This window comes from Borostomias antarcticus, assembly GCF_949987555.1.
Source record: "Borostomias antarcticus genome assembly, chromosome: 20".
Taxonomy (NCBI): domain Eukaryota; kingdom Metazoa; phylum Chordata; class Actinopteri; order Stomiiformes; family Stomiidae; genus Borostomias; species Borostomias antarcticus.
In genome coordinates, this window is record NC_140253.1 from 2,653,731 (window position 1) to 2,681,230 (window position 27,500).

General features: G+C 49.8%; 2 protein-coding genes across 3 annotated transcripts in view; one reads left to right on the forward strand and one right to left on the reverse strand.

The window, feature by feature from the left end:
* Positions 1–2,481: 2,481 nt before the first annotated feature.
* On the reverse strand, positions 2,482–18,262 carry aimp1a (aminoacyl tRNA synthetase complex interacting multifunctional protein 1a). Of its 2 annotated transcripts, none has more exons than XM_084454302.1 (7): positions 18,223–18,262; positions 14,220–14,356; positions 13,745–13,858; positions 11,193–11,354; positions 7,495–7,721; positions 5,444–5,612; positions 2,482–3,023 (listed from the first exon to the last, which is right to left on the reverse strand). In XM_084454302.1, coding segments are annotated over exons 1-7 (978 nt in total). In that variant the 5' UTR covers positions 18,225–18,262; the 3' UTR covers positions 2,482–2,856. The 2 variants fall into 2 exon arrangements, with proteins under 2 accessions (XP_084310428.1, XP_084310429.1); XM_084454303.1 differs by lacking the exon at positions 18,223–18,262 and adding an exon at positions 15,993–16,112.
* A 556-nt stretch (positions 18,263–18,818) lies between these two features.
* tbck (TBC1 domain containing kinase) overlaps positions 18,819–27,500 on the forward strand; it is a 33,665-nt gene continuing 24,983 nt past the window's right edge. Inside the window, exons 1-11 of the mRNA XM_084454442.1 lie at positions 18,819–18,951; positions 20,120–20,417; positions 22,297–22,369; positions 23,338–23,452; positions 23,996–24,069; positions 24,968–25,115; positions 25,462–25,522; positions 25,641–25,702; positions 26,751–26,812; positions 27,218–27,366; positions 27,461–27,500. The exon at positions 27,461–27,500 is cut by the window's right edge and continues 99 nt beyond it. Of these exons, the coding sequence (XP_084310568.1) occupies positions 20,225–20,417; positions 22,297–22,369; positions 23,338–23,452; positions 23,996–24,069; positions 24,968–25,115; positions 25,462–25,522; positions 25,641–25,702; positions 26,751–26,812; positions 27,218–27,366; positions 27,461–27,500 (977 nt within the window). The 5' untranslated portion in view covers positions 18,819–18,951; positions 20,120–20,224. The remainder of the gene's footprint in view (positions 18,952–20,119; positions 20,418–22,296; positions 22,370–23,337; positions 23,453–23,995; positions 24,070–24,967; positions 25,116–25,461; positions 25,523–25,640; positions 25,703–26,750; positions 26,813–27,217; positions 27,367–27,460) is intronic.

Consider the following 27,500-nt stretch of genomic DNA (forward strand, 5'->3'; position numbering starts at 1 on the left):
CGTCTGTAGATCAACTAGAATGGCCCCTCAAAAAAACAAACACAAGACCCAAGAACCCAAGAACTGAAATTCCAATTAGATCATTTATTGTACTGGTAAAATCCTCAATAACAGTCATTGACTGGTTCATTTAGATTATCTTCATTTAAAACCCGGCCGGCTTGCATCAAATTCTGATTCTCAACACATCGCCGACACTAAACAGATTATACGTTCCAACACGCTCCAGGACGAGCTACGACAACAACAAGCCCTGGTTCACATCCAAAGCAAGGCAGTCCAGGAAGCCAAACCACGCTTCTCTGAGAAACTCCAACATCAGTTCTCAGAGGGGAATATGTCCGCTATCTGGAAAGGCCTCAGACAGATAAACTATAAACCAAAATCCCCCGAAACGACTGACGACTCACGCCCTGCCAATGACCTGAACGACTTCTATTTTCGATTTGAAAAGCAATGGAGCCCCCCCCACCACCCCCTCTCAGCAGCGACCCCCCCCCCCCACATCTCTATCCTGGAGGGGGACGTGCACCGCCTGTTCAAGAAACAGAACTCCCTGCTACGAGTGCCTGACTCCACCCTCAGGTGGATGAACGCCACCCTTATCAAGAAGGCGCAGCAGAGGATATTACTTCCTGCGGCGGCTGAAGAGATTCAACCTGCTACAGACCATGATCATCATCATCAGGTGGTCCAGACGGTCCTCCCATCTCCGTCTCCCGGTCCTCCCATCTCTGTCTCCCGGTCCTCCCATCTCCGTCTCCCGGTCCTCCCATCTCCGTCTCCCGGTCCTCCACACACCTGCCCATCTCATCGGTGGTCTGCGCTCCCGCATCCCTCTTGATTATGTCCACGAATGTTTTAGTAGGACGTCCTCACGACTTGTGTCCGCGCCATTGAGATGGCTGCCGTAACACCAGCTTGCTGGTCTGTAGCAGTCCCCAGCCACCGTGAGCTTCCGGCCAGCAAGCTGTTGTTATAGGAGCCGTCTCCATGACGCGGATACAAGTCGCGATGATGGTACAATTCTACACCTCCATCATCAGTCCATAACCATCAGTCCATCCTCACCTTCTCCATCACCACCTGGTTCCCTGCCGCTACAGTGAAAGACAAGGCTAATTTGTGGCGGGTGATATGCTCTGCGGAGAGGGCGATTGGCTGCGCCTTGCCCCACCCCCCCAGGCCCCATTCTCCCTCCCTCCAGGCCCCGCCCCCCTCCAGGCCCTGCACGACTCCAGGCCCTGCACGACTCCAGGACGCTGAAGCGGGCCAAAAAGATCATGGCCGACCCCTCCCTCCCGGGCTATGACCTCTTCACACCGCCCCCCCTCTGGCAGGAGGCTGCGGTCGTTAAAGACTAAAACTGTTTACAGGAACAGCTTTTTCCCCTCGGCCATCAGCCTTATCAACAAGGTTCTCCTCTGACTCCCTCCCTGCCCCCTGCAAGTTTTGCACTAAACTGACTATTGCACTGACTCTTGCGTAGTTCAATTGCACTGCTATTTTTTGCACTATGTTTGTATCACTGCACTTTACGAGTCCCGTCATGCACTGTCCTGTCTTGTCCTTGCACTTGTCCATTGTTGTAAGCACCACGGTGTTGCAAAAAAACGGGGGGAAAAACCCTATGTATGTAAAGTACAATGGCAATAAACAAATTCTGATTCTGATTATACGCCATGGAAAAAAAAACAAAAAAAAACGGTTGTAGTAGATGAGAACCCAGCGATATAGGAAGGCTGCCAGAGGGCCCGGCCTCAAAGAGCGTTGTCGTACTGGGATACGGAGCGCGAGGCAATGCCCCCCCACGCCCCCCCCCCCCCCCCCCCAGCCGGCCTCTCGACAGATGTTGCGGAGAACGTACATGGCCTTGATTACCATCAACGCAACATTATAGAACCGGGCGGCATAAATCAGGCCGACGACGGCTGGAAACGTGTCTCTCTCTCTCTGAGCGCCGGGGAACGACGATGATAAGTTCCTGAGTGGAGCTCATCTAGTTAGATCATCTTTCAAATAAACTGCAGGCGAGTGACATTGTCCTCATATAGCCACGGAGGTGGTGACAGGGGGAGCGGGGGGAGATTAGAGGAGAAGGCCTTGAAGGGCCGTCCTGATAGGCTCTGCTCAATGTCTGCGAAGAAGCTGATCTGTTCTCTGGAGCCTTTGTAGTACGACCCCCACCCCCCCACCCTCTGCTGCTTAAAATTACCCAAAGGGGTAGATGAGGTTGAACCAAACGATGCTTTAGGACGATCTTTGGAGTTCGTGTTACGTTCAGCAATCAAAGGAAAATCAGAGAGCCATGGGATTAAGGAGAAAATGTGCATAGCCCTGAAGAGTCCTGCGATGATATATAAACGCACTGGTATTTATTTTCAGGGCTTGGCTGATGACGTGCTCGGCTGGAAGACGTGGACAAAGACATTCCAATGACGTTTTAAAGACGGGCGAGAAAAAAAAACGACGCTTTTTCAAAACTCCTTTTATTGAAAGACTTCCCTTTTCCGTCTTTATCATCATCATCATCATCATCATCAACATTGATGAAGGTTGTTAAAACCCGCAGCCTGTTGGTTGAATTAGCAGCGCATGGCAGACCACGTTCAAATACATGCATCGAGTACCATCAAGTACTTCAGGTGTGCTTGGTTTGCTTTACCCAAGGAACTATCCCAATTGAACAGTCCCATAACTGCAAAACTGTGAGTCCAAATCAAGTGCACCTGAACTACTCTTCTAGTCTTCTTTCATATATTCAACCCAAGTCTGGAGCACAGACGTCTCTAACAGCTCCCTTACACTACATCCCTCTCTCCATCCCTCCATCCATCCCTCCATCCATCCCTCTCTCTATTTGATGCCACTGTTGCTCATGGTCTGGGCTTTGCACACTCCCTTGCCGGCGACCTCGAAGGCGGCGCCCTTGTAGGTGGCGACACACTGTCCGTCCGTCTGCAGGTCCGGCTGCACCTGCTCCCACACCTTCTTCTTCGGGTTCAGCTCCTTGTCTGGCTCGCCTGGAGAAACACGTACACACACACACACACACACACACGCACACACACACACACACACACTACATTAGAAGACTTTTAAAAGTATGGCTTTGATGAATACTCAATTCTGATTGACTGGAGGGGCGTGTGTTATTTTTGTTTTTGTTTACTCAGTGTCTGGAACACTAAGACATGAGAGGACGTGTTCTTTCTTTCTTGAGTATCTATAATACGGGGCGGCTGTGGCTCAGTGGAAGAGCAGGTCGTCCAATGACCGTAGGGTCGGCGGTTCGAATCCCGTCGAAGTGTCCTTGGGCTAAGACACTGAACCTCAAATTGCTCCCAATGAGCAGGCTAGCACCGCCATTGGTGTGTGAATGGGTGAATGAGAGGCCATTGTAAAGCGCTTTGGATAAAAAGCGCTATATAAGTGCAGTCCATTTACCATCTACTTCAGAGGTGAAAAACTGTATCTCACCACCGATATTGATAGAAATGCTAGAAATGCTCGACAACTACAGAACTGTACAGTATACTTGCTTGCTATCATCGTATTTCCTTGCGTACGTTGTGATTGATCGACAAAATAGATACGTTACGTCAATGGGCTATATAAGTGCTCTTAAACAATTAGAGAATTGCTCCTCGCTTTTGTTGTGTCTTATTGCCCGCTGACGTCAGGACAGCAGAGTCGCTGCCCATCTTTCGCCGCAGGCTCAAAACTCACCTCTTCGAGAAGTACTACCACGATCCTCCCTCTTAAACGCCTATTGTATTTTTAGATTGCTATTCTTGCACTTTGCCTCCAGCACTAGATCATCCTCTTAGTCACTTGTTTTAGAAAGGAGATGCACTTGCGAGTTCAGGCGAGTAGGCCTAGTAGTACACTGGCTTTCCCTACGTCGAATTCAATCATTGTAAGTCGCTTCGGATAAAAGCGCCAGCTAATCGACCGTGAAATGTAATGTAGCATTATTGAGGGCTCGTGGCGCTCGCCCTTGCGTGGGTGTGCTGTGCGTCCTCTCTCTCTCTCGCTGCCTGTCCGGGTTTGCCCTCTCTGTCTGTGGCTCCTTCTCCTCCTCAGTGTGTCTTAAAATTAAGATCCGTTTTACAGCCGACGCGCAACGTCTAATTGGAAACACGCCGGCCGGTGGCGGTCTCGCCTCCATGTCAGTTGGAAGAAGAGGGACTCTTCTTTTCGTTTTTCTTTTTTAACAGAGCGTGCGTTGGCTTTGTTAGATGACTTTGGCATTTTGGGCTCTTAGCCGGGCATCGGGGCAGCTTCCGTTGGGCGTGGCCCTAACCCCCCCAGCCCCCCACTCCCCATCGTCATCGCCGCAGCCACGTTTTGAGGCGTGTGGAGAAACAAGTGCGTTTCATTTCAACCCCCCCCTCCCATCCGTTTTGTGTTGCGTCACGCTCTCTGACACACAGAGACAGGCGCTCTGTTCTCTGTCCCGCCATGACAAGGCAGCAGCGATTCCTTTTGATATGAGAGAAAGAGAGAGAGAGGGGGAGAGAGAGAGAGAGGTCGAGAGAGAGCGAGGGGGAGAGAGAGAGAGAGGGGGGGGGGGGGGGGGGGGAGGGAGGACGTGAAACGACTGAATCTGTTATCCCCGGAACAAGCGCTCGCCGTTTGCGCTGCGTCAGAGTTACGTACCGCGCGGCCGGGCCAGGTACCAACGAGAAGCCCCACCTCCTTCTCCCCCCTCTCCCTCCGCTGCTCCTCTCCTCCATTTCCCTCTCCTTCACCCTCTCATCTCCTTTCTTATACCCCCTCTCCCTCTCTCTCTCTTTTCTTGAAACAGGGGTCGCAAAAAACCCGGGGATTTAGCCCGAGGGGGATTCCGCATAAAACAAACAGCTTTAGGAGGGCCTGGAAGAGAAGGAGAAGAGAGGGACCCCCCCGTCCCCCTCATCGTCAACCCCCCTCCCCCGTCAACCCCCCCCTCGCCCCAGCGCCCGTCCTCCCCGCCACAAAGCGAGGGCGGTTCTTTCGCCAGCTCCGACCACGCTCTTTTTTTTTTTACAATTATTTTTACGAGGCCCGAGGACCTGGGGAGCCTAAATCACAATCACATTGAGGGCGGCGTCCCCCCCCCCTCCCCACCCGCCCCCCCCCCCCCCCGACGCGAGGGGTAGGACGCGAGCTCTGCTCTACTTTTACGGTCCCCCGAGCAGCGCTCTGAACATCTGGGGCGCCTGTGTGTTTCTCAGCCATGACACTGAACACGGGACGACGTTAATCAGAGCGGGACAGTGGAGGGGCCGATGTCTTGGGGGGGGGGGGGGGGGGGTGTGAATGTGTGTCTTTGCGTCCCCAGTCCACAAAGACGGTCCAGATCTCTCCCAGCCTTTTCTGTGTGTGTGTGTGTGTGTGTGTGTGTGTGTGTGTGTGTGCGCGCATGTGTGTGCGCGCGTGTGTGTGCGTGTGTGTGTACCTGGGAAGTTCTGGAAGGTGACCCTGTCCCCAGGCACCGCCCCACTAGGGGGGTCCAGAATCTCCACTTTGTCGGGTGAGCTGGCGCACATGACCATGGCCTGGGAGACCACGCCCCTCATCTTGGCGGGCTTCAGGTTGCATAGCAACACCGCCATGCGGTTCTGCATCTGTCAGGGGGGGGAAAAGAAACGATGACATCAGCCATCGCAAAGATGACCTAACATGGACAGACACACACATTCAGTATATATATATATATATATACAGCATATATACACAGTATGGTCACTTAATGCTGTATCTCATGATGATGTCTCACATCTTTCTGCATCTAGGCAGGAATAGTGACGAGATATTGTGAGGGGAAAACAATCACACCCAGGTGGTGAAGTAAGAGGTTCATGAGCAATCTCTACTGCCCTCTGCTGGTGTGCAACGGTATTGGCTACTCTACTACTGATTGGTCTAGATCTCGTGCTACGAACGGACACACACACACACACGCACGCACACACACGCACACACACGTTATTTATAGAGGCGTGTGCACCTTTTAAAAGCGCTCCAAACCGGTCTACTAAAAGTGGTGTATGTCGTACGAAGGGCCTATAATAATCATATTAACGGTATTTGACGGGGCATGTCTGGCAGGCCGCTGACTCATGACCACGGTTTGTTTAGCGTGCCTCCTGGCATCTCGCAGCGGCTCCATGACGGCCGAGCGCCGGTAGGAGCGCTTGTTTCGCTAAAGCGTCCGACGCCGGTTAGCCACACGCGCCGTCCAGGGAATGTAAACTCAAGCGATTTGTCGAATATTCCAGCTGGGGTATTAGCAACAAGTATCTGACTTCTAGAATGTATGAAATCGGAGGGAGGGGGGGGCGGCGGGGGGGTTTGAGCTGTCTGTCACTTTCAATGAGTCTCTCCTGCTGTATGGTAGTTATTTCAGACAGTGTTTGGGTACATGAGACTCCAGCCAGCATGTGCTTCCATTTATAGAGATATATTGTCTATAGAAGGACTGACTTACAAAGGGCTTCTAAGCCGGAGCGTGAACCTGAGGGAGACAAACACAAACATGCCTTTTGACCGTGGTAGAAAAAAAAAAAAGAGGCCCTTTTTTTTCGTGGGTGAAAAAGACTCGACCTACAAATTGCTTTACGTCTCGAGGCGAAAGTGTAAATCACACACATGCACACACACACACACACACACACGCACACACACACACACAAATGCACACAGTGGACAGAGAGAGCACAGCTCAGCACAGCTCCCTCAATATTTAGCTCGTATAGACTAATAAATCTAAAATACGGCCCCGGAAAACCATTCAGACGTATGGCAGCTCTTGGGCTGTGCTCTGTGGTAGGGCATTTCCATAGCAGTCACTCACACTCAAACTAATGTTGAAATGCATTCAAATCCCTGAGACGGAGATTTACAGGTCTGCTGGCTTAGTAACGTTAGCCCCTCGGGCGTGGTTTCAACTCCAGAGGCACCTTAAAGAGTTATAAAACCAGCTTCGGCCCGGATTCCAGACGCAAGCTCCTAAACACTGTTGTGGAGTTTTCTGACTGGTCCGACACCTTCTCCGTTTATGTGTTATAATGTTAAGAGAATGAGGAGCCAACATATTTGAGGTGCATTTGATATAAATAAAAGAAAGGAATATCCGCCCACTGTCGCTCCCGTTTGCTGCAGTATGCGGACAAGGTCCGTTTGATTTACCACAGGGTGTGTGACTGCTCGATTGGTTTCATTACACGGGGTAACCTACTGTAAGTCAAGCATACCGCACGTATCTTTCAGCCTATTCGCCTTATTCACCTCAGCTGCCATATTGGTCAGTCTGACGTAATTGTGGGTGCGGATGCGGAAGTGCCCGTTGACTTCAATGTTAAAAGTTCACTGTAAAAACACCACTTCAAGAACCAAAATAGTCAAAATATTATAAATAATAACAGGCTGAATACACTATCGGGGTTATCTGGCTAGCCTAGCGTTAGCCTAGCCTAGCGTCATCGCATGCCGCGCCGCCTCAGTCACCTGGTCGATGGGGATGTGCTTGACCAGCCCGCTGACCACCGTCCTGGGCGCCGCCTCCCCCACGTCCACCTGCTCCACGTACAGCGAGTCGGCGTCCGGGTGCTTCTGGGCCGTGACGATGCGTCCCACGCGCATGTCCAGGCGGGACACGTCCACGCTGGCCTCCTCCTGGGCGGGGCCGCCCCCTCCACCTCCTCCTCCTCCTCCAGCCTTCGGCTTCTCCCCTCCTGGATGGGGAACAGAGGTCAACAGTTAGGCGTTTCGTTCCACATGGTACTCATGTCTTGCACATGTGACAAATAAAGGAACTCCTTGAATCCTTGAAGGGCTCCGAACTGTTTTGAGAGAGAGAGAGAGAGAGAGAGAGAGAGAGAGAGAGAGATGGAGAGATGGAGAGATGGAGAGATAGATAGAAAGGTACTTTATTAAACCCGGTGGGGAAATTGTTGAATACCATTAAAAAGAATCTGTCATCTTGAATCACTGATCTAACGTAATTGGATAGGTACGAACGCATGTGAGAGGTCTCTGTACACATGCACTGTGTTTCTCTTATGTTGTTGCCTGCAGCAGGCCAGGTCAGGGGAAACACGGGCTTTCTTACGGTAGTCTGTGTGAGTGAATAAGCATGTGTGTGTGAGTTAGAGCAGCAGAGCCGGGGGGGAACAGAGAGCCTGTTCTCCGATCCGCGTTCCCTCCACCTCGGGCCTTCATGCAGTACGCTAAACGCACGCCAGAGAATACGCACGCACTCCAACCCCCCCCCCCCCCGGGGGAGCGATAAAGTATCTTATCTATCTATGCGTACGCACGCGGAAACGCACACGCACACACACACTCAGTTCTTCAAGGCATTTAAAAGCGATTATTTTTAGCCCACTTGTATTGGTCCTCAGGGACTCATTGAGGCCCATCTGAAAAAGTGTGTGTGTGCATTCGCATGTATGGAAACTATGCAGACCGGGGCAGCCGTCTGGTATAATCCAACCCCCCCTCCCTTCGAGAGTGAAAACAAACGTACCCAGCCAGTGTGTGAGCGCCCGGCCCCTGGCTGGCATGTCTGAGCTGTGATCACTGCAGGCATTCAATAACACCAACATTGGTTTTTCCACAACTTTGCAGCAGACCTCCGAAGAGGGGGGGGGGGTTGGGGGGGGGGGTTGAGTAAACACACGTACACACCAATACCCTCTGTTCATCTGTTCAGACAGACATGTTCTTTACGTGGCGGGAGGGGGCGGGGAGGCTTGGCTTGGCTGGCCAGAGTCATGGGGCTGTAGGGAAATCAGGTTTGATTTGACGTCTGGGGTAACATAACGCGCCAGTAGCCCGACCTGTCTAGCCAATAAGACGGACGGCGAGGCCGACTAACGAGGAGTCGCCGTTTTAATCAAAGTTTGTGTTGGGTTGTTTAAACCGCTCGACTCTGAGGGCGAGAAGCCAGGCTGAGGCCCAGGCAGCCAACAACACACACCACACACACACACACGCACGCGCGCACACACACACGCGGGGTTTCAAAGGGTAACGCTACACAGTCTCGCTCTCCTTCGCTTTTTTAAAACAAGTTTCAGATCCGCCGCCCTGTCGGGGATGACAGGATCCTGTGATGTGACACCAGTGCTACACATGCGCTCCGCCACGCACGCACGCAGAGAGAGAGAGGGAGGGAGAGAGGGAGGGAGGGAGGGAGGGAGAGAGGGAGGGAGGGAGGGGGCCACGACGTGGAGGACGAGGTGGGAACAGGCCGCTATCAAAGGGAAGACGAAAAGACTTTCACATGTACTCCAGCGGAGCCCCGTCACACGCCACCCACGTCAACGTCAGATATTTACTGCCATGCATTCTCTCTTTGGCATCTGGCCCTCAGAAAAGCCAGATACACACTGAGTCTGTCAATGTCTCTGGGAGTTGTTTTTTTTCTTTTCTCATTCTCTCTCTCTCTCTCTCTTTCTGAGTCACCACCGCCCCCCCCTCGCTCGCTCTCTCTCCCTCTCCATGTAATGAATGATAAACGACACTCCCATACATAATTCAGGCAAGATTATTTCCAATCTCTGCCCTGACAGTTAATTAATCCAGATGGCTCAACGTTTGAATGGAAACACGGCCTTGGATGATTTATAGTTAAAATCAGTTTCTAAATAAATGGAAAGAAAAAAAAAAGAGAGAGAGATTAACTCCTCGATGTAGCATTTCAATCACTTGACTTCACTGGAAAAACCAAGATGGGGGGTCTTATTTTTACAACAAGTAAATGAACACCATGTTCAACTGAAAGCTATGCGGTCTAGCTGTTGTGTAAAACCCTCATTTGAGATGAATGGCATCAACGCAACACAAACACTAAAACCAGTGCGTCGTCTGGACTGTGTCTCTGTCTGACACTTGACTCCCTCCCACATCACCGGGAGACAAGGGCCATCATCATTGCAGTCGTAAATAAGTAGCTCATGTTACTTCATAGTATATTACAAACATTGGCATAAATAAATCACGGTGTGATGAACCGGTCTTTCGGACAACTGGTGAGTTTCCCGCTGTGAAGTCTCGTTCGGGGACAGCGTAAAATGGATCCTCAACGTCAACGTTCCCTCCCTCGAATCTCTCTCATCTCGATTCTCATCTCGTCTCTCATCTCTAAAGGCCCAGATATTGAAAAAAAACTGTAATGGAGACAGAGGGCGTATGGTGAGAAAATGGCAAATGGCTTTTAAAAAGCACAGAGAGCAGCCAAACATTGATGGACCTTCTGGATGTCAGTCAAGAAGCTAGTGTTCCTAAGTAAGGGTAATTTAGTAGAAGACCCCCCTACCCCTCAAAAAAGACCAGCCCCCCCACCGCCAAAAGAAATAAAGAAAAAAACCTTTTCTAGAAAGTAAAAACCTTTCTCAACAGCTAAAACAAACCTGCCATTAAGAGCGAATTATCGCTTGAGTGGCTCTTGTCCTACAGTTCTGCTGACGCGGGCCAAAAAAATTGACATATTTCTTCTCAGTACCTCACAGGCCTGTGTTTGGGGAACACTGGAGTAACATATGTCAAATTGTGGGCAGATTTGAAGTCCGAACCACAGACAAGAGGGCCCTGCTAGTTCAATAGTGGTAGCGGTCTCTGAATATATTCAATACACTCAAAATACAAGGGTTTTGAGCCTCTCCAGGGTTTTGAACCCAACCATCTTTTTGAAGCTCGTTAGTAAAAAGGAACCACAGTTTAGTGCCTGGTTGCAGTATTCCAAGTCTTTAGGTCTTTCCACACTGTTAAATCTCCCTCCCAACTATTGAGCATACTGTTTCATTCAGGCTGAGCCCTGGACCACCGAAGACGGGGTTCACCTCAGTACCTCAACTGCCTGTCAGCTAGTCCTGCCAGCTAGTCCGCCTGCCTGCTAGTCCGCCTGTCAGCTAGTCTGCCTGTCAGCTAGTCCTGTCAGCTAGTCCTGTCAGCTAGTCTGCCTGTCAGCTAGTCCTGTCAGCTAGTCCTGTCAGCTAGTCCTGTCAGCTAGTCTGCCTGTCAGCTAGTCCTGTCAGCTAGTCCTGTCAGCTAGTCCTGTCAGCTAGTCCCATCAGCTAGTCCCGTTAATTAGTCCTGTCAGCTAGTCCTGTCAGCTAGTCCCGTTAATTAGTCCTGTCAGCTACCCCTGTCAGCTAGTCCGTCTGTTAACTCGCCCCGTCAGCTAGACCTTCTACATTTACCCTTTTTCTCTGGTTTCTTCTTCTTCCCCTCGCTGTCTTTCGGTGGGGGGCAGCTGGCAGCGGGTGCGGCAGAGGCGGGCGGGGCCGAGGGCTGGGGCGGCAGGGAGGGCTTGGAGTCACACAGGACACCGGCGTCGCCCGCAGGCATGGCCACGTCTCTGACTGCAGAGAGGAAACGGAGAGAGAAGGGTGGTGGTGAGAGATATTCATATCGTTGCACTCTACTGTGCGCCGGTGGCTGTAGACAACATAGCTGATGTACCGGTAGGTTTCAGGAGCATCCTGCAATACATACTAGCCATCATCCCGGCCTTAATTACTTGCGAAACCAAACGGAGACGATACACAAGACAAAAAAAAAAGTCAGTCAGGAATTTACCAGCTTTTCCAGAGTACAGCGACACTCTGCGCGGGGGAACTGTTTTTCGCCCCCAAGACGTTTCAAGTTGATTTACCGTACTTTATTATTTTGTTTAATTGTGTTTTTTTTGTGCGTTACCACATCATACTGCAAACTGTAATTCCGATGCAGCGAGATCCGGCCTGCGTACCCTGTAACAGCAACAACAACAACAACAAAGACGTGTTGAAGAAAGACAAACTCTCCCCTGTGATGTGACTGGGCTCCTGGGAGAGACTGCCGACGCGTCTCCCCTGACGTGTCTCTCCGGGCTGAGTGATAGGAGCCAGAGACGCTGCTTGTGGACCTGAGGGGGAGGACACTGGTCTCCTGGCGACAAGCGGTTTTGATGGGGAAATGACACGGTGTCCATGCGAGGACGGATGGAAAGCATGAGGAAAAAGCTATGAAAGCTACAGAACAATGTCTTCCATCAATCTCTCTCCCCGGGAGAGAGAGAGAGAGAGAGAGAGAGAGAGAGAGAGAGAGAGAAGGAGAGAGAGAAAGAATGTTCAAGAACGAACCCATCATTTAAGACGCCTTCTGGTGTTTGTGTTGTGGATGCCCACACACACACGCCCGTGTCCATGACAGACAAACACAAGCATAAAACATTTTGCAACCTATTTTCTTAATGACTATGTTGGGCGCTGAGGTTAGCAGCTTCAAGGTTGTCGTTAAAAAAATATAAGAAAAACGTTTACTTTTAAGACGCTGTCAAACCAAAAACATTGAGTAGAGCTTTGCACTGGCTACTCTCACTTACTTGCTCAGAGTACAGACTGTTTCCCTCAAGGACCATTCGGCCTTGTATCAATTGCATCAGCTAAGTCATCTCACTTACAAATCTATTAAGACCGCCTGAAAATATCTTCCAGAACGTTCTGAACTCATTATCGGCTGCTTTGATTAAACTCTTTCTATGGCACTGTGAAGACCTCAAATAAAATTAAATAAAAACGACTCTTCGATCGGCGTATCCAAGCACATTCCTCCTGTCCTCCCAAAACTGACATGTAATTAAAGTTTGTTTTTTCTCCTTTGCCTCTCTGGTAACTATTATTAACGTGTTAATGATCCAAGTAGTGTTCGGTCTTGTGTTAATACAAAGGTCAGAGAGAGAGCGCTAGGCAGATCCATGTCAAAGATTTGAGAGAGAGAGAGAGAGAGAGAGAGAGAGAGAGAGAGAGAGAGAGAGAGAGAGGGCTAGACAGATTTTGTGTTAATGCATTTCAGAGTGAGAAAGAGGGGAAAAATAGGGAGAGAGAGACGAAGAGAGAGAGAGGAAGAGAGGAAAAGAGGAAGAGAGAGAGGAAGAGAGAGAGGAAGAGAGAGAGGAAGAGAGAGAAAGAAAGGGGAGAGAGAAAAAGAAGAGAGAGGAAGAGAGAGAGGAAGAGAGAGAGAACGCTAATGTATGTCAGAAGTCACGCAGGCCTTTCTTGTTCCTTCTCTTCAATGGGGCATTCTTGTTTTTTTTGCGCGTCTTTTTCCGTTTACCACAGTGTTCAAGGATTGAACGAAGGTCTGAATAGCCCACATATCTGGTTGTAATATGCCAGCTGGGTGAGAAACGAGGATTTTTATTGAGATACAAAACATGACCCCAGCTAGCGAGACACTAACGCACTAATGAGCAGAGTGACAATTCAACGGTTTGGCATGAAGGGATGATGGCTGGATAGAGGGACGTGAATGGGTGGATGGATGGATGATGGCTGGATAGAGGGACGTGAATGGGTGGATGAGTGGGTGAATGGGTGGATAGAAGGATGTGAATGGGTAGATGAGTGGGTGGATGGGTGGATAGAGGGATGTGAATGGGTGGATGGATGGATAGAGGGACGTGAATGGGTAGATGAGTGGGTGGATGGGTGGATAGAGGGATGTGAATGGATGGATGAGTGGGTGGATGGGTGGATAGAGGGATGTGAATGGATGGATGAGTGGGTGGATGGGTGGATAGAGGGATGTGGATGGATGAATGGATGGATGGGTGGGTGGATAGAGGGATGTGGATGGATGGATGGATGGATGGATGGATGGATGGATGGATGGATGGATGGATGAATGGATGGATGGGTGGGTGGGTGGATAGAGGGATGTGGATGGATGGATGGATGAATGGATGGGTGGGTGAGCGAGTGAAACCGACCTCCTCTTGCCTTCTCCTTCTCCAGCAGGTGATTCTTCAGCTCCTCGATGTCTCTCTTCAGTCTGGCGTTCTCCACCATCAGCCTCTTCTCCTCCCTCACCGTGGCCTGCACCACTGGGCCCGCACAGAACCACACAGAACCAGAGAGAACCAGAGAGAACCAGAGAGAGAGAGCAACGAGATAATGTCAGACTCAGACACACTAGGCTCACCTGAGAGACGTCATTCACTGTTAAGCACAAAAAAAAGAAGCTTGGCCTTCACTGCTTTGGAATAGTGGGAGAGAGAGAGAGAGAGAGAGAGACAGAGAGAGAGAGAGAGAGAGAGAGAGAGAGAGAGAGAGAGAAAATGTGTGTGTGTGTGTGTGTGTGAGGGAGAGAGAAAGAGTGCGTGTGTGTGTGTGTGTATAAGTGAGTGTGTGTGCGTGTGTGAGAGCGAGTGTGTGTGCGCGAGTGCGGTGTAGACGCTCTCTCACTGGCTTTCTCCTTGAGCAGATGGACCTGCTGCTTCAGGTAGTCTATGAGCTGGTCTGCCTCCAGGGCTCTCTGCTGCAGCCTGGCCATGGAGGGGGGGGTCTGGACTGACATCTTCACCAGGGAGCGGGCTACCAACCTGGGGAGGGGACACGCCAGAGGGGGGCGGAGTGAGAACCAGGCCTGGATCAAACGGCACCGGGGTCTTATACTTCCAATGTGTTGGTCCGTCCGCATGGGGCTCGATTTTTATTTATCCAGTACAACGAGAATCCATATTAACACTCATCAAAGGGGTAAATCTCTGGCATGGAAACAAAAAAATCTATACACACACAAGTATCCCTACGTATAAGAGCTAGTCTGAGGCTAGATACATTAGAAACATACGCTGTGTGTGTGTGTGTGTGTGTGTGTGTGTGTGTGTGTGTGTGTGTGTGTGTTTGTGCGTGTGTATCATGTCGCAGGCATGCTGCCCAAAAACCAGACTCTCTTTCTGGCATCTTTCCACACAAGCATGCAGAGATCAGAAGATGAAATGCCGATTGTCATGAAAATGAGCCTGTAAATCAGCTTACGGATCCGTCCCTGAATCTCTCTCTCAGTCTCTCTCAGTCCCTCTCTCTCTCAGTCCCTCTCTCTCTCCCTCTCTCTCACAGGGGATTCGGAAGGAGAGTGCCGAGTAATGGCAGCCTCAGCAGTGACTTGACGAACTCCAGGTCAAGTCGGTCAAACCAAATTCCGCAATGACCCAGGGGAAAAACGCTGAGCAACGACATCCTAAATGAAATAAGCTGTCCGTTTAGCTTGCTGCTCTTCTCCTTCACACATGCATGCCATCACACTGTCTCTGCTCTCTCCCTTCCTCCTCTCTCTCTCCTCTCTCCCTTACTCCTCTCTCTCCTCTCTCCCTTCTTCCTCTCTCTGTCTCCCTCCACTCTCTCTCTCTCTCCATCTCCCTCCTCTCTCTCTGTCCGTCTCCCTCCTCTCTCTCTCTGTCTCCCTCTCTCTCTCTCTCTGTCTCCCTCTCTCTCTCTCTGTCTCCCTCCTCTCTCTCTCTCTCTCTCTCTGTCTCTCTCCTCTCTGTCTCTCCTCTCCTCCATCCCCTCTCTCCATCTCCCTCCTCTCTATCTCCCTCCTCCCTCTCTCTCTCTCTCAGGTCCAAATGGGGAAATCACATTAGCCTTTTTAAACCTCTTGCTTTGGGAGTCAAAGTCAACGGAGTGTTGGGTTTCGGAGCCCCTCGACGGATTCTAAGAATGATCAAAGAGGCGGCGGCCGCTCGCCATTCCGCCGTGATGCAGCTGGACACCGGTTGGTTGGGCTGTGGTTTATGGTAATGACACAGATTGAGACTCAGAGGTTTAGGGTAATGCAGCGTGGACATGTTGTGCTTGGCGGGCCGGGTCGTCTCACACCGTCAAGGGGAGCGATAAAGGCTGGGAAAAGGGCGGGGTTTGGAGGGAGGTGGGGGGGGCGAATGAGAGAGGCAGAGAGAGAGTGGGAGGGAGGGAGAGTGTAGAGAGAGAGAGATGGAGAGAGAAGAAAGAAAAGGTCCTTAACACGTAGTAGAACAGGGTGGCGTAGGAAAACAACAGCTGGCCTGGGATGAAAACAAACCGTTCAGAGGGACGGAGGGGGGAGGAAATGAGAAACACAAAACGAGCTGGAGTTGATAATATCCAGGATCAAAGAGCATCGTTGGTTTCGATTTTTTTTTTTTTTTTTTTTTTTAACTCTTTTCTTTCGAGACTCAGAATAGATTGAAGTCAGACCTGGGCCTGGAGGGGTCTGGTCCAGCTTCTGCTGGCCAGTCGCAGTCACACACACTTCCAGGATTAGTTTCACTTCCTAGCTGGCAGTGCCACACAGACCTCCAGAGCCAGCTTCATTTTCTGTCTGGCAGTCCCACAGACCTCCAGGATTAGCACCACTTCCTGTCAACATCAACAAACACAACCACCGCCACCACCACCTAGTCTATAGCTTCTAGTCCATTCATGCCATGATGAGCTGACAGAACAAATCTGAGTGTGTTGTAACTGACTTAACACAGCTGGGCCGGGGACTGGGTGTATCGGACAGAGCAGGGGTTCTCAACCTTTTGTAACTTAACGCCCACTTTTGATTGTTAAAAATATTCTGAGGACCACCTTCCCAAATACATGAGAAAAAAAACTGCTCGACCGTCACTTTTTGCATCCGAGAGAATGTGTTCGCTAGCAGCGCTACGTCAGCTGAAGACATTTGGATATGATTGGCGCGGTGATATTCATGACATAACTGGTCATTGAAATTATGCATTTTAACTTGAAAGGTTTTATTTATACGTGAATTCCTACATTTAGATCAAAAAATAACTAGCTTTGTAAATTACCAAACTATTTTTTCTTCTTTTCTCTCTAACCATTCGGCAGTAGGCGACCACTGCCTCGCCGGCCTACTTGATGACGCTCTGCGGACCACTGGTTGAGAATGGCTGGGATAGAGCCTCCATGTGAAACGGACTCGGGAGGTGACCGTGTTGGTGCTCAAGGGACAGATAAGCTACTAGCAGCTGTTAAAAGAGGCTGTCCCTGTCTGTCCAGTGTCCCTGTCCCTCCAGTGTCTACCATGACCAGGTCCTAAAAATAGCAATAGCGACCAGCGCAAATGCAACGCACAGCCTAGCCAGTAACCACTGCCTCTATTGATAAAAGGCTGCTAGGGATAAACAGATCTTGAAAGGCGCTGAAAGCGGCGGGGGCATCTCTCATCACGTCCTCCTCTTTCCCCCAGGATTGATCTGAATCATACGTGACCAACGCAAAGGACTCAAAATAGAAAATGTGCACCACAGAAGCACAAAGGGGGCACAAAGGGGGTAATGTTTGAAGAACCTACTAACATGTTACCAACAGTTTCTCCTCGGCCCCCCCCTCCTCCGACGTGCCTGCTATCGTGTGAACACCAAACAAGGCACAAGCCAGGCTGCTGTGATCAGTTAAAAGTTCCCCCACAGAGCGATTGGATTGAGCGTGAGTGATCACTTATGCCTGCCAGGGCCAATCACAGCAGCGCGGGCCCCACAGCAGGGGGCACGGTTACGAAGGCCTCAAATGGGCCTACATGCCGCTTTTTTTATTTCAAGGAAAAGGGATATATTAGGTGCAACTGTGCCCGACTGCGCCACATCTGCGGCCCTTTCAACACCCTCCCTACCCTGGCTGTGCCTACCGCATTTCAACGCCCCAGCTGCACCGTCAAAGAGTTGGTTATAGGGGTCTCTGACTTTGGTCTGGGAGAGCTACCCGCCTGGAAGCTTTTTCTCAGACTCCTAACGACCCTATAACCCAGCACACCAGATTCTGCTAATTAGCTACTCGTCAGGTCCTGAACACCTCCTACCCTGCATCTTGGACTGGAGCAGAATCAGCTTGGCTGCATGATGGCACTTTGGGGAGAACAAAATGTGTTATGACAGAAAGCAGTGGCAATGCATCAAATCCCCCCCTTCTAACTAGAATAGACGTTCTGGCAAAGTCTCCGAATCAGCAAGAGGACTATTCAGTAGCATAGAGTTATAAAGGCATTGGCCATTGGAACCAGTCCATCTTTCAACTGAAAGTGAAATAAATGCATCAGTAAGACTTGCGCAAGCAACCAGCGAGCTACAGCGCAGTTACTGTTCATGTCAACATCACAGCTGGTTCGAGTGAAAACACCTCGATGAAGTTATTTGAATCAGGTGTGCAGTGTAGGTGGGAATATAACACAGCTGGCTTGCTAGTGGTATAGTTGATGGTTGCTCTTTACAGTAAGTCAGTAGCAGGATTGCATCAATTCATGTTGCTATAGCTAAAGTTAGCTAAACCTTAGCTAGTCCTAGTCCTAAATCACTTCTACTATCCTTGGCATAGCTATTACATAGAGATGGGTTAGCTATCGTTAGCCAGCATAGAGGGAACCGTATAGAGGGAATCAAAACATCAAATAAAGTAGCACCAGCTACCATTAGAGACTCACATTAAATCTTGACCAGTCTGGACACACGTTTCAGTGCAGAAGGACTTCAACCCTGAACTGAGAGAGGAAAGACCCATTCAGGCCCCGAGGGCTGCGCGGTTTCACTGATCTCTACACCATCTGGATGGGGTTTCCTGCCAGCTTTACAGCAGTTTAATGACTGACAGGACGGTCGTGTCACTTGAAGCTCTACTTTTATGCACACCAGTCGCACATCTCAGACACTCGCGACAACCAAAGGGCTGGTTTTCTAATGCCTGTCTGTCTGCAATCAAATGAACGAACTTAACATGTTATCTAGATGCTTAGTAAACACGTTTTTGTGTGGGAAATGGTGCTGGGATGATTCCCCTACAGACATTGTTTGCTAGCAATGGCAATTTGCAATGGTAAAAACTCACAAACGCCCAAAACAAGAGTTGTTGATTTTGCAATGTACAACAATGGGTTTCTGTGTTAATAAAATATAAACGTTTCGCTTTTTAAATACCTGCTTCCAAGTCTGTTTATTTGTTAAAACGCACGTTCCCGGTGGGGCGATATTTTGCTGAACACCAGAGACCGGTTCGTCGCAGAAGAGTGACGTCGTTGGTCACGTTAGCCCAGGCGCCCAGCTGCATCTCCAGGAAGAGCATTTTGAAAATAAAACCAGATTACAAAGCATTTTGAAGAATAAAACCATATTTTTTGGCAACATCCATTTGACATGAGAACAGACAATCACTAAACGTGAGTACCCAGCACTGTCTAATATCTGTAAAAACTGTTCTTGCATCTCTGGTATGTTTTTGCCTTTTGCCTCCCGCATCTTCATGCATCCGCCGTAGCCTGCCTTTCTGTTTATAAGCATGTTGCCCTTTCTGTTTATAAGCATGTTGCCCTTTCTGTTTATAAGCATGTTGCCCTTTCTGTTTATAAGCATGTTGCCCTTTCTGTTTATAAGCATGTTGCCCTTTCTGTTTATAAGCATGTTGCCCTTTCTGTTTATAAGCATGTTGCCCTTTCTGTCAGCAAGCGACTATTTACAGTTTACAGTAATACAGTGTCCATTCGTTCATGCAAAAGGAAGCTTCTTTGTGCACAGAAACCTGTGTAAAGCTTGTCAAAGGCAAGATGTCAAAGAAACCTGTTTAAAGCGTGTCTATATAGGCAAGATGTCAAAGGCACATTTCAGTCATTGTATTCTATATTGACATGCGTGATAGGCTACTGTACATATCTGTAACATGTAGACTAAACGGGGCAGCACGTAGCTCGGGAGGTAGAGCTCCCCGGTTCGATCCCAGCTCCCAGCGTTGCAGCACGGTGTACCTCTAGTATAGCTATCGCCTCACAGCAAGAAGGTCTCCAGGCCTTTCTGTGCAGAGTTGGCATGTTCTCCCCCAGTTTGCAAGGGTGTCCTCCCAAAGAACCCAATATGAAAAACATGCAGAAGAACCGGTGCTCTTCATTCCGGTCCCTGACCAAGACCTGGACTGAGCACTTGGAACCATGGCTGCCCACCGCTCCTGGCTGCCCCTGGAGGAGGACGGCTTGGATGGGAGAAATGCAGGGAGCAACTTCCACCGGCGACCCCTGAAAATTGCATGTGTGTGCTGTGTGCCGTGTCGCCGCTCACTGTGTGTACAGTGGTGTGTCACTGAATAACCCCCCCCCCCCCTTGGGTCCTGTAATTTAGTTTGTAGATATGCCTTGTTAATCACAAGGACTTGGGAAGGTAGCTGAGTGTTCGGTCCATGCTGGCCTCTCCAAGTGAACCACTAGAACATTCAGTCGATATTTATTGGCCCAGCCCCAGGGTGTTAATGTGCAGCACAGCTCAGACAACAGCACACATCAAGCAGCCAATTAGATTTGTCCAAAAAATACATATTTACTAAAATATCTCATGCCTCAGACCCGTAGGCCTATTAGACCCAGGCGTGGAGCCGGCAGAGTGCCCATCACAGACCCCGGCCCTCAGTCAGAGGTAGAGGGGAGGGGGGGGGGGCGGTCCACCAGCATGCGGGCCCTCAGAGACGCCCAGCTGGGCGCTTTCACCTTCTTCGCCTCGGCCCTCCCCCACGACGTGTGCGGCAGCAACGGCCTCCCGCTCACCCCCAACTCCATCAAGATCCTGGGACGCTTCCAGATCCTGAAGACGCTCACGCACCCTCGCCTCTGCCAGTACGTGGACATCACCAGAGGGAAGCACGGTAGGGTTTCTGATGACCGCCAGGGCTCCTTACATTGATTGATTGATTGATTGATTGATTGATTGATTGATTGATTTGTTTATTATTGTGTTGTGCACTAAAGGTGCCCAGCCCGCACCGGCTTATAAGACACTGTACTTACGTCAATGCATTGTGTGTACAAGAAAAAACAAAATGTATAATACAAACTAGAACTCAATTATACAGGGTCTTTTATCTCTTGTCCCATGCTTTACAAATTGAATTTGCTATGTTGAAAGTTCCTTTTATGAAGCACAGCTTCATACCAAGTTTTCCACAATCATCTAGATGAAAGAAGTTATCAGAGATCAAACTCATTCTACTTAAAAGCACATCTCTCATTTCATTATACAAGGGACAATAGAACATAAAATTGGTTTCGTTTTCATTATACAAGGGACAATAGAACATAAAATTGGTTTCATTTTCATTATACATGTGACAATAGAACATAAAATGGATCTCATTTTCAATTTCTCCCAAAACACACATCAAACAGTCTGTGATCCTCTAGGACACCACTGATCACTGAACCACCTGAGAGCAGTAACCCTGCTGTGAAACGGCTCTTTCCCAGGCACTCATAAATGACGACGCCAAAATGTCCAAATGCCTGAGTTTTTAGATTGTGTCACGTAGAAGAATTTACAGTTACTTGGCCGTTGCTGAAGGCGTATTTGTTTTGTTTTCATTCACCACATTATAGTGGATTTTATTGTAAGTAATCAAAACATTTACAAGATTCAGATACACGATGCACATTGTTTTGCCTTTCATTGAGGGATTGGTTTCACAAGTCAGTGGAAATGAATGGAGTTCAGACCCAGGCCTATGCTTTGTCTCATCTCTGTGGCTGGTTATTGACTTCACGAGTTGCTAAAAGCTTAGTTGAATGGTTGTTTCATCCTATTTAATGTCCAGATGTTTCATGAGTTCCTGACCCCACCGGTTTATAGAGTTGTTAAGATAAGTGTGTTTTGTTTGTGTAGGATCCAACTGAACAGGAAACGTATATAGCTAAACCTATAGGCAAACCATTATAGCTTCATAATCATCATGGACTCTGTTATACTGGCACACTAGTCGTTTTAAAGCGCTCTTTGGCTATTTATAGCCGAGGGTGCTATAAACTTAACTACAGAACGTCATTTTACCTCACATTTTACCTCACACATTGGATGCACTGTTAAACTGAAGGTGGACCAGATGTAGCATTTAACAGTAAATTCCCATATTTTTCATCTCTTTCTCCTTTCCTCTCCTCCTCTCCCCTCTTCTTTCCTCTCTCCTCCCATCCTTTCCTCCCCCCTCCCCTCCTCTCCCCTCACCTCTCCTCTCCCCTCCTCTTTCCTCTCCCCTCCTCTCCCCTCTCTCTCCTCTCCTCTCTTCTTTCCTCTCTCCTCCCATCCTTTCCTCCCCTCTCCCCTCCTCTTTCCTCTCCCCTCCTCTCCCCTCTCTCTCCTCTCCTCTCTTCTTTCCTCTCTCCTCCCATCCTTTCCTCCCCTCTCCCCTCCTCTTTCCTCTCCCCTCCTCTCCCCTCTCTCTCCTACCCTCTCCTCTCCCCTCCTCTCTCCTCTCCCCTACCCTCTCCCCTCCTCTCTCCTCTCCCCTCTTTCCTCTCCCCTCCTCTCCCCTCTCCTCTCTCCCCTACCCTCTCCTCTCCCCTCCTCTTTCCTCTCCCCTCCTCTCCCCTCTCCTCTCTCCCCTACCCTCTCCTCTCCCCTCCTCTTTCCTCTCCCCTCCTCTCCTCTCCCCTCCTCTCTCCTCTCCCCTCCTCTCTCCTCTCCCTCCTCTCCCCTCCTCTTTCCTCTCCCCTCCTCTCCTGTCTCCTCTCTCCCCTACCCTCTCCCCTCTCCAGAGAGACTGGTGGTTGTGGCTGAGCACTATGAAAGCTGCCTGAATGACTTCCAGAAGCAGGGCATCTCAGTCAGGTAGGAGGTCAGCCTGTAGCTCTGCCTGTGCTAAGGCTGCACTTAGTGTTTCCCCAAGGGTTTTTTTCAGGGTGGGTGGTAGGTCCCCCCCCCCCCTCCCCAAAACAACTAGTGTTCGTGGGGCGGGCATGTCACGGATCGTCACATCGGTCATTAGTATAGATATTCATGTTTGTTAGTATCAGTGCATTTCTATACACTGAGCTGAAATGAAACGAGTGCTTATTAACAATATTTATTTACAAGGCACAAAAACATAACTAGACTTTTTTTTTTACATTTCCTTCAGAAAATGCGTGTGAATGCTGAACAGAGAAATTGCAAAAGCACTGCTGAAAATGCAGCCTAAATTGGAAACTTGAATGCAATGCCATTTAGTCCACAACACATATCCTTGCTAATGTTGCCTACATAATTACTAACATCAGAAGACAAACATTTAACTGTGGTTACATTACTTATGCAACAGAAAATATCTTCACTTCATCATCTCTCACTCCCAGTTAGTAAATGTCCGCTAGCCACGATGCTACTATAATTTTCACTATGATAAACTCTATTGACTTATGCTAAAAATGTTAGCGATCTAAAAGTCCGCTATTTTTGACTTATTGGGTCTTTCAGGAGGGGCGGGAGGTCCCGTTGGGGGGGGGCCCGCTCCTCCAAGACAATGATAGGGGGAACACTAGCTGCACTCTCATTGTCCTTGTTGTTGCAACTGACATGTAAAAGATGGTCTGTGACTGTGTCTGTTCTGATATTAGAGTGACTGTGGTGTGTTTAACCAGAGGGGAGTTGTAATATGCGCCGTGCACTAACTACCCTGGACATCTACTCACTCCAACTCTAACCTCCCCAAATAAGCAGGTCTTTAACTCTTCCCAGAGTGGGTCTTCCAGGTAGACTATGAGGCCTTATTGGGTGTGGGTGCGTGTGTGTGTATGTGTGTGTGTGCGTTGTTTTCCCAGTCCAGAGAGGGTGCTCCAGATAGCGTACGAGGCGCTGGAGGGGCTGGACTTCATGAACGGACACGGCATGGTGCACCGAGCTCTCAACGCACACAACATCCTCCTGGACCGCAAGGTACCGCTCCGCTCTGCTCTGACCCTTACCTGTTACCACTGAAGCAGAGCCCGTTCTAAACATTCCAGGAGCTAGACGCAATCTGCAGGGCGCTTTTTTATTAGTATGATTGCTTTTGTACCGTGCCTGTGTACAATTGCCCCTCCAACCCTACCGGTGCACCGTACTAGTGGACCCGGTCGGGGAGCACTGATCCGTACTTTACAAGGAATGCACAGTTCTGGATGGAAGGGAAGGGTGTCTGTTAGGGAGTTTGTTAGCGTGCGTGCACACACACACACACACACACACACACACACACACACACACACACACACACACACACGGTCCACTAATCACATGTACTTGGATCCAGGTCTAGGTCCCTAGTGTGAAAGCACCTCAGCAAGTACATCACTGTGTGACAGGATTCTGATGAAATGGGAGTGGTTTGTTGACGGCACCACGTTTTGATGTGTCAGTGCTGGCGGTCCAGGCGTCTGCCGGTATTTGTGCGCATTGCTGACGTTGGAATTGTAAACTCCCGTGTTTTATTGTCTCCAGGGCAACGTGAAGCTGGCCAAGTTCGGCCTCTATCACATGACCGATCACGGGGCCGACGTGGACTTTCCGATTGGGTGAGGATGAATATTCATATCCACCCTCACATCCAGCCAACGCGTTGGTCAGTTAGCCAATGTGTTGATTAATTAGCCAGTGTATTTGAGTTAGCCAATGTGTTGATTAGTTAGCCAGTATGTATGATGACAAATCTAGAGGGTTTGGAGGATTGTTTGAAAAGAGCATAGATAACAATAATCTTTACAATGATCTGTGCGCTATTAGTCAAATCTTTACAACAGAAACAGAGGTCTGGTGATGCATAGAGGGCCGTCCTTTCGAGCGGTGTTTAGTGTGTAGCGGTGTTCCTCTGCGTCTCGCTGCGCAGTGGATGGCTGGCGTCTCTCTTCCAGCGCCTTCATGTCCCTGGCATGTAATATCCTGCTGTAGTCCATTTCCAGGGAGTGATGGACTGTGTGCGAGTGAACGAACGCGCTTTTGAACTACGGGGGGTCCTGTGTTATCTTGTCTGGAGAGACAGGCGGACAGACGGACACAATCTGGACGGAAAATGTCTAAACGTTTACTGGCTGATTCGCTTAATGAAAAACAACCTCTCCAACATGCATCGCTCCAGAGCAGCCAATGGACTTGTGATGCAGACAGCAATGCAGACAGTGCTGATGGAGTCTGTTTCATGTTGAACGATGCCTACTGTTGGGGAGAAGCTGAGTAGGAAAAGGCCATCAGGTCATCTGTCTCTGTCTCCTATCGGCAGAAATTCAGTCAAAGCTTCTTCATGTCTGATAGTTCAATTGGTACAGGTTTGATATGTGCTGCTTTTGAGACTTATGTATTTTTCATTTTTTCTGGGAAGGCGCGTCCTACTCTCTAATTGTCAGGGTTGATATAATGTGTGTGTGTGTGTGTGTGTGTGTGTGTGTGTGTCCGTCCGTGTCTCTCTGTCCTCCCCAGGTACCCGTCCTACCTGTCCCCTGAAGTGATCGCACAAGGCTCCTCCCACCGCCTCGGTGACCCCGCCCACCACGGCGACGCCCCCCCACCCTCGGGGCCCAAGACGGACGTCTGGTCCCTGGGGGTCCTGCTCTTTGAGCTGTGTGCCGTAAGATGCTCATTCATTCATTCGTTCATTCATTCATCCATTCATTCATCCATTCATTCATTCATTCATTCATCCATTCATTCATTCATTCATTCATTCATTCATCCATCCATTCATTAATTCATTCATTCATCCGTTCATTCATTCATTCATTCATCCATCCATCCATCCATTCATTCATTCATTCATTCATTCATTCATTCATCCATCCATTCATTCATCCGTTCGGTCATTCATTCATTCATTCATTCATTCATTCAGTCATTCGTTCATTCATTCAGTCTTCAGTCTTCAGAGATGTCCTTACTGTTCTTGATCACGAGTCTCATGTCTTCTTGGTTCCCAGGGCAGGAGACTTCTGCACAACATTGAGATCAGCGAGAGACTGAAATTCATCATTACTCTGGGTAGGAGAACAACGCGCGTTGTCGTGCATGTTAGGATTATATATGTTTACAAATGTCCTTTTTAAAATAAAATTGTACATGTTATCTTAGTTGTTCCCCCCCTCACCCCCCCCCCTAGGTTGTATGGACGACATTGTCACTGTGCTGGCCGAGGAACACGGCTGTCTGGACGCCATCAAGGTGGGTTTGAGATCCCATCCCAGCTCCATTCCGCTGGCCCTCGCGCCAAAGTCACCCAGAGAAGCGCTTTCCCAGCATGCATTCTTCTGGTGTCTGGCGAGGTCAGGTTTGATGACGTCCTAGAGAAAGGAGTCCCCTATCTGACCAGACTGCCATGACAGCGGCGTTCCCCTTTAAGCAGTCTGGTCAGATGGTGGACGGTAGAGTTCCTGTAGTGCTCAGTTCTTGTTGTGCGGGTCTGGAGCCGACTGGCCTGCCTGGTGCAACGCCCCGAAACAGACATGTTAGAGGGGGGGAGGAGCTCTCTCAAGTGGGAGTTTTGAAGGTGTTGAGGTCTTCCCTTCGCTCTGAGCGGCAGCAGACGCCGAGGATGGTGAGGGAGGGCTGGTAGTCCTCGTACTCTCGGCCAAGGATGATGTGGAGGGCTCTTTTTTGGATTTCCTCCAGCTGGTTTGATTGGATGCGCGTGTGTGTGTGTGTGTGTGTGTGTGTGTGTGTACGCGTGCGGGTGGGTGTGCATGCGTGTCTGTGTGTGTGTGGGTCTATGTATGTATGTATGTATGTATGTATGTGTGTGTGTGTGTGCGTGCGTGTGTGTGTGTGTGTGTGTGTGTGCATGCGGGTGTGTGTGTGTGTTTGTGTGTGTGTGTGTGTGCATGCATGCACGCTAGCAAACTCCCTAACAGACGCCCTTCCCTTCCATCCAGAACTGTGCATTCCTTGTAAAAAGGCTTTCAGCCCAGTTTAAGAGCTTTTATTTAAGAGCTTTTATCCCTCCGGGACGCCGTGGTGCCACGAGAGTAGAGATTGGGTCGGGAACTGCGCGTGACTGACCTCATCGCCAGCTTGCGTTTCAGGCGGGGGGTGGGACACGGGGGGGGGGGGACACGGAAGCCTGTTCCTCTACACCCAAAAGCCCTCTGGCTCCGAAACCTCTGTGTCTGCGTTAGGCAGCGACCGCCGTCCAATCACGACACAGCGAGACAAGCCGGGCTTGATGGAACGGCGTGACTAACGCGTGTGTCCTTGTCCTCGACTGACCCGGCAGGCCCTTCCAGAGAAGGTTCTGGAGCTGCTGGGGAAATGCCTGACCTTCCTTCCATCCAGAAGGTAAACAGCTCTGGTGTTCGCCCTCACATCCCGTCACACAGACCCAGCAACGTTTCCTGTAATGTGATGTAAGACTCAAGACTCAGGATCTGTTTATTGTCATGTATATGGTTCACACATACTAGGGGTTTGACTAGGGTTGAGGCACACGCTGTTGTAGATGACATAGGACAGGGTGCAGGACAGGACAGGACAGGACGGGACCGGACCGGACCGGACAGGACAGGACAGGACAGGACAGGACAGGACAGTCCAAAACAGCACAAAAAACTGTGCAAATACAAAAAAAAATGCAACAAAATGCAGTGCAATGTTCAAATTACGATATGCTGTTAAAAAGTATCAAAGTAATGAGTGGTCTACCCCCCTTCCCTCTACCCCCCTTCCCTCTACCCCCCCTCCCAGACCCACCCCAGCACAGCTGCTGAGGGACCCGGTGTTTGAGGGGGTGTCCAGCCTCTACACCCCCTTCCAGAGGCCGGTCAGCCTCTTCTCCTCCTCCCTGCGCTGCGCTCACCTGGAGCTCCCCGACGACATCAGCGACCTCTGCAAAGGTCAGATGCAGGAACACACACACACCCACACACACATACATATGTGAATCTATCTGACATGTGTGTGTGTGTGTGTGTGTGTGTGTGTGTCCAGACGAGGACGAGGACTACCTGGCAGAGCGGGCGATAGACGA

Coding starts and splice junctions, on each gene's coding strand:
- aimp1a (XM_084454302.1), bottom strand. Junction 11,355..13,744: donor GAAGGAGAAGGCAAGAGGAG/GTCGGTTTCACT, acceptor TCCTCTCTGCAG/TCAGAGACGTGGCCATGCCT. Junction 3,024..5,443: donor CACCTTCCAGAACTTCCCAG/GTACACACACAC, acceptor GTGTTTCTCCAG/GCGAGCCAGACAAGGAGCTG.